Here is a 10,988-nt window from a genome sequence, read left to right on the forward strand (position 1 = left end):
CCAGCAACCACATGGTGGCTCACAACCATCTGTAATGAGATCTGGTGCCCTCTTCTGGCCTGCAGACGTACACACAGACAAAATATTGTATACATAATAAACAAATAAATAAATATTTAAAAAAGCAAACCAACAAATAGATTTTATTAAAAAAAAAAGAAAAATTCTTTTACCTGCAATGACCGGTTCCTGCCAGTGGTGGCGAAAGAGTCCACTTGAGTCCACGTGGCCTAAGTCTGAAATAAATGACTCAAAAACAAAATTGGAGCAGACACCAGGCTGATAGGTAGCAATTGGGCCAGAAAGGGAACAGAGAGAAAAGTCGCCAAAATGAACAAATCAAAGGGATGTTTGAGCTGGCTCGCAGGGCCGCTGTCATGTGACCCAAGCGCGGGCGGAGGTGGGAGGGAGATGGGGCCTGCCCCTCCAGAGAACAGTTTAGCGGAGCAGCAGGGGAGTCAGAGACTGATCAGGCTGTTACAGAGGCGCTGCCGATTTCAAACCGCGGGGGAGTGCTAGCTATCCCGTCCCACTTGATTCTCTAGCAAGCACCAGGAAAGATCGAGTCGCTCAGAATCTCAGCTACTTCTGCAGCCAGTTTGCGCGTCCGGGGTGAGGTGCAGCTGGGAGCGGTAGCCCTCAGGAACCTCCGGGGCGGGTACCTGCAAAGCCCCACGGGGCAGGCGCCAAATGTACCGGCGTGAATAAATGCAGGCAAATATTAAAGAATATATACAAATTTAATGATTAAATAAAACTTACAGAACCAAAGTTCCCGCGTAGCACAGGAGGTAGGAAAGAAAAAGGGGCCAGCTGGATTTATCAGTCAACCATCGCCTGAGGCAAAACCCGCCCCTTAAAGGGGCTGGCTTAACCCTACATTGGTGTCCCAGAGTCACTGAGGACACAGAGGACTGGGAAAGAACTCACAGGTAGAAGCTTCCTTGCAAGCATGAGACTTGGCATCACCCTCTACCAGAGAGGGGAATGTTCATGTTTGTTTTGCTTTTGATCTGTGTCCAGGTGACCCCTGGCTCCACCTGTGCTGTGTTTGGCCTTGGAGGTGTCGGTCTGTCTGTCATCATTGGCTGTAAAACAGCTGGAGCAGCCAGGATCATTGCTGTGGACACCAACAAAGATAAGTTTGCGAAGGCCAAGACAGTGGGTGCCACTGAGTGCATCAGCCCGCGAGACTTTGACAATCCCATTCAGGAAGTCTTGTTTGATATGACGAATGGTGGAACAGACTTCTCCTTTGAGGTCACTGGAAACCCAGAAATAGTGGTATGTGGTCTTTGGAAGTGACAACTACCCACATCTTACACTAGTTGTTGTTTGCTAGTTTAACTGAATGAACATCTTACAGTTCCTTCTACGCCCCTCTAGTTAATTTTCCTTGTAGTCCATGACAAACCCACTAGGACATTCCGTCCATTTACTTTCCAACAGAATCTACAAGTCTGCTATTGTGTTTGTTTACCCCTCTGTTCCAAAATACTTCCTCAATTAAGCATAAAGAACCCCCAGTCAGAAGTTACATGACCACAGGTGGCCTGAGATGCCAAAGATTTTCAAGCCAGAAAACATCAGAGAGATAAGGCTCTGCTAAATTGGCCTAGAAAACAATGAGCTTTTGTCTTTCAGTCAAAGCTTCCATGTCAGGTGTGAGCTTCTGAACCAAGCAAAGCATTTCCTCACTGACTAAATGAGTGGTGGTTTTCCTTCCTGGAGATAAGCATGAAGGCCATCACACCAGACTCTGAGGAGAGCCGTCTTCTGGCCTCAGAACTGTTTGGACCCATCTTCCAGGAAGTTACATAGAAAGAAAGCAAAGAGGAGTCTCTTCCAACCTGAGAATTTTTCCCAGAATTCAAAATTTCTTCTAGTTCACTGCAGATAACCCTCTCACCCAAGGAAGCACATAGCAAAGCCTTTATCCCAGTCTTGTTCTTAAAAAAAAAAATTGTTTGAAAATAATGAATGGGAAGATGGTGTGTGATCACTTTGTTAGCATGACATACTACACAAACATCTGACTACCACTTTTGATATCTAAAAGTAAACCATCAGCTCAAACCAGCCACCCATAGTCACAGACCTTACAGAAACCATTGTTACTTTGATACCACAATGGTCTATAACGGTTTTCATCTCTGTTCAGTTTGCTGAATCCTAAAAATCCCAAATGCTATTCTAGGCAGAAACAATAACTTACCTATGATACAGAACATCTTCATAATATTGATGCTATTTCAAAAAGGACAGTGGAAATCAAAAAGGAAGTCATAGATCATTAAGCAGCTAAGAAGAATAAGAGTGGTCCAACTTTGAAGTATGTGGTTTTATTCTTTTTCTGTCTTACATTGTTTTACAACAGGCAACGGCCCTGGCCTCCTGCAACAAGGACCATGGGGTCTGTGTGATCGTTGGAGCAATTGCCTCTAGGGCTCAACTCAACATCAGCAGCCAGTTGTTCCTCTCAGGACGTAGTCTGAAAGGGTCAGTTTTGGGAGGTACGTACAGAAGCTGAATGCTACCAGTGAGGAGCTAGAATGAGGAAACAGAAGATGGGCCAGAAGTGCCCAAGAAAAGACATCAACCAATTCTAGATGACAGTCTTGTTTCAATGTTTAAATTTCGAGTTAAAAAGTAGATATTAACTATGTACTCCGTCTCTTTGTAAGCTTTATTTCATACAAGGAGAGGAAAAAAGAAAAAGGCAAGTTTTTATTGATTTGCAAAACAAGCAACACAGCAGAGTCTAGGCGCTGGGGGTGGAGATCAGTGGCAGAATAGTCATGTCAATTGCTGAAGTCCTAGGTTCAAAACTACCCAAACTTCAACAGTATTAAAATCCATAGCAGTACCCCAGCTAAATTATATAAATGTCCACTGGGATTCCTTCAGGTATATGCTCAACTATTAGCAGTCATTGTCAAAGCAGTATAATATCTTATCCCAGAAAAATGATGGATTTGTACTTTTCAAGAAATACCACCAAGGTGAGGTGGGGGTGCTTTCATTCCAAGCAAATGAAAATTCTCTTATCCAGAGATATAAATCGTTTCATGTAATCCTTTATTTTCCATTATTAAAAATATAAAAGCATTAGAAAACTTCTATTTAAAGTAGAAAATAAATAAAATTATGTATTACTGCCTAGGATTCTGGGCTCATCTGCAAGCAACCTAATGTTTTTGTTTTGCAGTTTTTAAGTTTTTAATATTTATTTACTTTAATGTATTTGGGTGTTTTGCCTGCATGTAAGTCTGTGTAGCACTTGGGTGCCTGGTGCCCACAGAGGACAGAAAAGGGTAACCAGGCCTCTGACACTAGAGTCATAGACAATTGTGAACCATCTGGAAATCAAACTTGGGTCCTCTGAAAGGGCAGTCAGTGCCGTTAACTGCTGAACCATCCTCCCCCCCTCCAAAAAAAAATCCGATTTAAAAAAAAAAAAAGACTCTAGGTAATGTGAGTTCTTGAACAAAACCAGGGAATTAGAAGTTTGCTGAGCACTGGGAACTGTGATCTCCAAGTGACCAGTGACGATGGATTGTCAGAAATTGAGAGCGTTACCCACTCCATTTACACAGCAAGCAAATGGCAAGACGTGTAAGGGGGAAAGGCCTAATTCATCTGAACACTGCAGCTCCAGTTCCTCTATTTGGATCACTGGACAAACACCACTGCTGCTTCCCTATGCTGTGTTTATTATGACGGCTTTTATTCCAAATGCATGTGTCCAGCTAAGCTTTGTAATGTAAGATCACGTTATCTTGAACAACCCTTGTAACTAAATTCATTCTTGAACAACCCTTGTAACTAAATTCATTAAGCACTTATACATTCACTCAACAGTCATTAATGAAGTTAATTCCTCCTATAAAGAATATAGTCCTCTGGTTTTACAGCTTCCGACAAAGGGTATTGCTAATGTTGGCGAGACAGATCTCCTAACCTCCTATAATGTGTGAAAGAAAGAACTTCCCCTATTCAATACCCCATTAGTGCTCTCACTGAGAAACAACACAACCTTACTTGGTTTTCGAGAAACACTGCCTAATTTTGTCTATCTACCCAGGACCTTCCTTCTTTATTCATTTTACTTTATTTTATATTTTATCTTTGTGTGTGTGTGTGTGTGTGTGTGTGTGTGTGTGTGTAAGAGGGAGGTATGTGCATGCCTCAGTGCTTATGTGGAGGTCAATGGTCAATTTTGTGGAGTAAGATTTAGTCCACCTTGAAAGGCTTCTAGGAGTCCAACTCTGTCATGGAGTATACAGCAGGTGACAACTAGCATTCAGATGTCAACCCACCAGAAGAATCATTTTCTGATGGAGGAGAATCCCATTCAGTCAAGGCTAATGGGACCACCAACTATGGAAATTGTTGCTCCTGTGTGTAACTTCACATGTGCAAAAGCAGCTGTGGTGTCTCCCTAACACTGCACTGTAGTGTGTAATCTCATGATTGTGTCTCAGTCTTATGGGTACTTATATCCATAGCTGGTCAGGAAGATGACTTTTCATTAATCTGTATAATTTTCATATACAGAAAATTTACTAAGATATGCTTCATAGCTAAATATATTGTCCCAAGAGGAATGTAAGGCACGTAAAAGCCTGCTTTGTTCCTTTTACTAGAACTAACATAGAAAACAACAATTTCTACCGTGTCTAAGACAAACTACACACAATTAGCTTATTTTTACCTCAGAGCAAGTTCAAAGTAGACTTAATGTTTGTATAAACAAATCATAAGTTAAAAACTTTACAGATATGCACAAGGAGAAAGTCACAGATGCCTAACCAAGGTTTCTAACACAAAGCAACATAAGAGACTATGCCAAATCTTCACTTGCTAAAGTCTGCACTCTGTGTGCAGATCTCTCTGTCTCACCTAACACTGTGGCCCCAGTCTCTGGTCTCAGTCTTATACCAGAAACCTTGAAACCTGTGTTGCCATGGTAAAAGTCTTATACCTGTGTTGCCATGGTAAATGGCTCTATCCTTTATCATTTAACTCAGAGGCTACTTCTCCCAAGTGAGGATTGAAGGATTTCTATAGTAATTTCACCCACAATCTGAGGGTCATTCTCCTTTTTTTTTTTTTATTTTGCAATTCTAATTTCCTTACCCTAATTTTCTCTAATTCTTTTTAGTTCAAATTCTCTGTTTTAATTCTCCCATGTTTCTTCGGATACCTAGTTTAAATACATATTTTACAGGAGGCTTAAGGCAACAAAAAAGTTACAAAGCCACTTCTGAAGTAGTCTCTGAGTTATCCTGGGTAATAACTTGGGAGCTGGACTTTCAGGACACTAAATTCAGTTCTCCAGGCTTTCCCCACAAGTACTTTCACCTATTGAGCCACCTCCCCAGTCCAGGGTCTTTTTTAATGTTCTCCCACTGAAATAATAAACAACAAGTATTTTTACATACATAAAAATACTTCATTAGATCACCAATAAAAACAAAAGAGAAATAGATGAGACTCATGGGTGGCAACAGATAACCCTAGTTAGAATTTGTGGTTACATATAGGATAATCAAGTTTTAAAATACACCTGTTAGAAGAGATTGGGCCATTTTGAGAATAGGTAGAAAGGCTAGAGAACCCAACATTAATTGGAATGAAGAAAAGGAAGCTTGAGGATTGCAAAGATGGCTCAACAGTTATAAGCATGTATGTTTTACAAAGGACCAGAGTTCCTAGCGTCCACATGATGACACTAGCTTCAGGAGATCCAATATCTCTGGCCTTCTATGGTACCTGCACGCACACACACACACCACATAATTTTAAGTAATAAATAATCTTTTTCTCTTTTATAAGATAGGCTGTGCTATTGAGCACTTTTTATTTTTTTTTAATTATTATTTCTTCTTATGAAAGACCCTACAGACCCCTCCTCAAAACCCGCAGCTAGCATGCTCCCGGGGGAACGTCCTGTTTGCTTTAAAAAAAATTCTCCGGATCAGCAGCCAGCCTGCTCTCGTAAGAACATCCCATGTGCTTGAGAGAGCAGGATGTCAATAAGATAGGAAATCAACAAAGCAGGTTAACTGCAAAACAGGATATCTATAAAGATAGGAACAGGATGACTATTGCCAAACATCCATGCTGAGAGAGGAAACCATTCATGCCCCCGCCTCATTCCAATCGACCGATAACCACGCTTTTGTTTTGCTTCTGTAAACTTGCTGTTTTCTCTTCCCTATAAAAAGCCCACCCTCCAGTTAGCAGGTGCGCAAAGTCCTCCGAAAGATTTTGCCGCCCACAGGTACCTGTGTTTACTCAATAATCCTCTCGCTAATTGCATCCTGTGGCCTGGTCTCGGAGTGTCCTGGTTCTGGGGTCTTCATCGGAGAAAAAGGTCCTCTCTGAGGGTCTTTCACTTATGTGGGTGGGTATTTTGCTGACATATTTGTCTACACCACATATATGGCTTATGCCCATGAAGGCCAGAAGAGGGAGTCAGATATCCTGGAACCAGAGTTACAGACAGCTGTAAACTGCCATGTGGGTATAAGGAATGGTACCTGTGTCCTCTGGAAGAGCATCCAGGGTTCTTAACTACTGAGCCACCTCTCCAACCATATCCTTTTTTTTTTCTTTAAAAAAATCAAGTTTGCTGCCATGATGTTCTTCTCTGCCCATAGATTATTTGGCTTGTTCATGAAGCTGCATGTCACAGCACACAAACACAGATGTACATGTGCACAGAAATACACACAGAGGGAGAGAGGGAGGGGGGAGACGGGGAGAGAGGGGGGGAAGATGTTTATGCTTTTAGAGAGTGCGGTACTGAAGAGCAAACCTAGAGCCTCTCTCACACAGCCACGAGTTCTCCCAACTGAACTACTTCCCCCGTCCTTATCTCTAACCTTTACATTCATCTGTGCATCTCAAGACTGTGGCCTTCAGCATACATTTTGTTTGAATTCACTGGTCTACAGAGTTTGCAACCTAACACCGGGAACATTGAAGATGAGATTTATTTCCTATTGGCTTTGAATTATGACCTTTGTGTCTGGGGCATCAGAGGACCCATGAAGGGCACAAACCTGTTTGTGGGTTGTGCAGTTGAAATAGCCCTCATCCTGTTAGGGCAAGCTGATGGGACAGCAAAACATCTCTACCAGTTTAACATTGGCCAGTCTTTCTTTTTGTCTTCCTTCCTTTCTTTTCTCCTCAATCTCTTTTTTATGGTTTGAGAATTTCAAATACGTGTATATGGTATTGTCAAATCCACACCCTATTCCCCACACTCTTTTATACTGAAATCTCATAGGTAGAATCTTTCAAAAATCTGTGCTCTTTTGCGTATTTCCAGGTTGGAAAACCAAGGACGAAATCCCTAAGCTGGTTTCTGACTACATGGCAAAGAAGTTCAGCCTAGATCCACTAATCACACACACCCTGGCTCTCAACAAGGTCAATGAAGCAGTTCAGCTAATGAAAAATGGACAATGGTAGAGGTCATGTTTAATCTGTGTGTGGGTGTTGGGGACAAAGGGGCTGTCACTGCTGCAAAGGCTACAAAGACTGTCGCAAGAGCTCAAGCCCTCCCTGCCCTCTGAATTTTGCTTTATTGCTGTCTTATACAATGCATGATCCTGCAAGGAGTAAGGTAGTAAATATTTTTAGCTTTATTTTTCACTCAACACAGAACTAAAAGTGTCATCGCATGAAGTTATGGTCCTACTTTAGGAACACAGTTTATGGAGCAGATGAAAGGGCTCTGTGGGTAAACACACTTGCCACAAGATGAACATCTAGTCCCGAGCACTCATTTAAAGACGGAAGGAGAGAACCGACTCCACATGGCTGGTCTCTGACCTCTTTATGTGCACCTTACTTCCTGTCTGTCCTCCACACCTCCCCAGAATAATAAGATAGAATACAAAAAGAAAAACTGAGCCCACTTTACAAAGAGGCAGTTGTTGTCATTTTTATTGCTTTGTTTCTGTATGGGGGTTGTCTATAATATTCCTAATTCTGATACCTATTTAATCTCTCCAGTAGAAACCAACCATAAATGATATCAGCCTTTGTCTTCATTGACGTTTCTGTTGCTGCCACGAAACACCATGACCAAAAAGAAAGTTGGGGAGGAAGGGGTCTATTTGGTGTACCCTTCCACATTGCCATTTATCACTAAAAGAAGTCAGGACAGGAATTCAAACAGGGCAGGATCCCGGAGCGTATGAGCTGACTCAAAGGCCGTGGAGGGACGCTGCGCACTGGCTTGCTCCCTATGGCTTTCTCAGCCTACTTTCTTGCAGAACCAGGACTATCGGCCCAGGAATGGCACCAACCACCACTGGCTGGGCCTTCCTCCGTTGATCACTAGATGAGAAAATACCTTACAGGTGGATCTCAAGGAGGCATTTCCTCAACAGAGGCTCCTCCCTCTCTGATGACCCCAGCCTGTGTCAAACTGACGCACAAAACCAGCCACTACAGCGCTTCTCACGGCTTTAAAGCTCCTTACCTATTTTATTACCCTGAGAGCTGCATGTTATTTTGTTCAGATTTTTTGCAACTTGTCAGTCAGCCCGTTTTTTTCGTTTTTTTATCCAGCCTCAAAGGAAGAAGCATGAGAATAAACATGGGGAACATAGACTTCAAAAGTCTAAAACATGAAAATTTGAATCCAAAATACATGTTGCTTCAGAAATTCCTCCAAGTTTTGTTTCTCTTCTTTTTCCTTTTTGTAGCATCCGCTCCATCCTGCTACCTTAGTTATAAGATCTACAGCATTTCACCACCTGGATTTTGCATATCATCGTGATTTAGAAGAACCGGCCACACAACACTTTTCTATGTTCTTGCCTTGACTCATTCAACAACGTTATATCAGGTTCCCTCACCTGACCACACCATCAAAATTGTTTTCACATGACCCCCGGCCATGCCAGTGCCATGCAGGACAGCCTCCCTTTCACAGCTACGCTAAGGTTGATGGGAACCACCCAACAGCACATCCTGCAGATGAAGGCACACCAAGATGTTCCACAGGTGCAGCCGTCTCTGCCTCTGGACCCACATTTCTTCAGCCACTGGATCTTTCCCACACTGTATGCATCTACATGTGAAGCTTGGCATATTGTCCACGAGAATTAGAATTCCCCTGGAGAAGCTACTGGAACTGATAAACAACCGAGCAAACTTTCGGGTCACAAGATCTACATAACTTGATCATGATAAGCTCATGACGCAAATATATACATATTTAAATAGATAAAAATGAAAACCATTCTTTGTTCATGAATTATGAATTACAAGAATATTGTTAAAATGTCTGTACTTCCCACAGGGGATCATAGGAATCATGGGTGATGAAATCGGAGGACCACAGCGAGCCAGCCCACCCTTTGATGATGCAGTCTACCCTTCGATCATCCTGGGAAAGCTGGCCCTGGCCGTCAGTGGACACGGCAGAAAGAGAGCTGGCCATGACCCCCATGGGAGAGCTATTCCTCCTTCCCCCACACTGCACTTGAGAGTGATGGCCCCACCCCTCACTACAGGATAGGAAGAACTGGCCCTGACCATATGGGAAGAGGGGAGCTGGTTTTGCTGCTTCCCTGAGTTGGGGCAGCCCCAGTGACCTGGAGTGACCAGCTCAACTACTGCCCAGGCCCACAGCTGGGCCTTTTGGGTTGGCGCACCCTAACATCTACTCTGTCTAGGACCTGCTGGAGCTCATGAAGGGACTGTTCCTGTGGAGAGATGCCCACAGGATCTCCAGGACCCGGGATGGCTTCAGGGTATCTGAGAGGAGTTAGGTGAGGATCCACTGACGATGCTGTGCCAGAGACCAAAGACCTTGAACACACCAATGACTCATTGCAATGAACCTGTGAAAGACAAGTGTTACACAAAAGGACATGTGTGACGCACCAGGACTCCCAATGTCACTAGGATGAATGCAGAGGTGTTGGAGAGGCGAGAAAGACAGAGGAGTAAAGAGGGTTTTTTTTTTGGTTCGGTTGTGTTTGGTTTGAATTTTTTTTAAGTTTTTATCTGTGGGGGACACTGAGGGGTGAGAAGAGGATATGGGGGGACTGGGGTGTGAGTGGAATTGGGGTGCATATTGTGAAATTCCCAAGAATCAATAAAGAAATTATGCTAAATATTAAAAAAATTTTTAAATGTCCATACTACACAGAGATCTACAGATTCAATGCAATCTTACCATAAATACCAGCAATATTCCTCAAAGATAAAAAATAGCCTTCAAATATATATGAAACCCAGAAAAATGCAAATAGACAAACTAATCGTGAGCAAAAAGTAAAAAACAGAAGCCATTATGATCCAAAATATACTGCTGAGTCCTAGTGACCACAGCAACATGGTTTGGCAGAAGAAAGAGAATCATAGACCAATGGATGCAAACAGAGAGCCCAGAAAAACTAAAGCGTGTGCAGTGAGCAGGGGAAGAGGTTACTAAGAGGATGCATAGGAGAAGGGGGGGGGGTCTCTTCAATTCATGATCCTAGAAAGTTAGATGGAAAACAACATTTTGTTAATCCATTTTATCTTTTATTTTATTAATTGTTTTTATTGAACTATATATTTTTCCCACTCCCCTCCTTTACTCTCCCCTTCTCTTCTACCCTCACCCATGGTCCCTATGCTCTCAATTTACTCAGGAGATCCTTTTTATTTTTTTTTTTAGGAGATCCTTTTTTTGTTCTACTCTCCATGTAGAATAGATCCATGTATGTCTCTCTTAGGGTCCTCTTTGTTGTCTAGGCTCTCTGGGATTGTGAATTGTAGGCTGGTTTTTCTTTGTTTTATGTCTAAAAGCCACTTATGAGTGAGTACATATAATATTTGTCTTTCTGGGTTTGGGTTACCTCACTCAACATGATATTTTCTAGATCCATTCATTTGCCCGCAAATGTCAAGATGTCATTTTTTTTCTGCTGTGTAGTACTCCATTGGGTAAAGGTACCACATTTTCCTTATCC

The 10,988-nt window shown here is 42.4% G+C and overlaps 1 protein-coding gene across 1 annotated transcript in view; it reads left to right on the forward strand.

Annotated features, from left to right (window-relative positions):
* Positions 1 to 9,699, forward strand: part of LOC101980533 (alcohol dehydrogenase 6) — a 31,257-nt gene extending 21,558 nt beyond the window's left edge. Inside the window, exons 6-9 of the mRNA XM_005357349.1 lie at positions 1,024 to 1,284; positions 2,378 to 2,513; positions 7,340 to 7,478; positions 8,727 to 9,699. Coding sequence (XP_005357406.1) covers positions 1,024 to 1,284; positions 2,378 to 2,513; positions 7,340 to 7,478; positions 8,727 to 8,751 — 561 coding nt within the window. The 3' untranslated portion in view covers positions 8,752 to 9,699. The remainder of the gene's footprint in view (positions 1 to 1,023; positions 1,285 to 2,377; positions 2,514 to 7,339; positions 7,479 to 8,726) is intronic.
* Positions 9,700 to 10,988: the final 1,289 nt, after the last annotated feature.

This window comes from Microtus ochrogaster, chromosome 21 (assembly GCF_000317375.1).
Source record: "Microtus ochrogaster isolate Prairie Vole_2 chromosome 21, MicOch1.0, whole genome shotgun sequence".
Classification (NCBI taxonomy): domain Eukaryota; kingdom Metazoa; phylum Chordata; class Mammalia; order Rodentia; family Cricetidae; genus Microtus; species Microtus ochrogaster.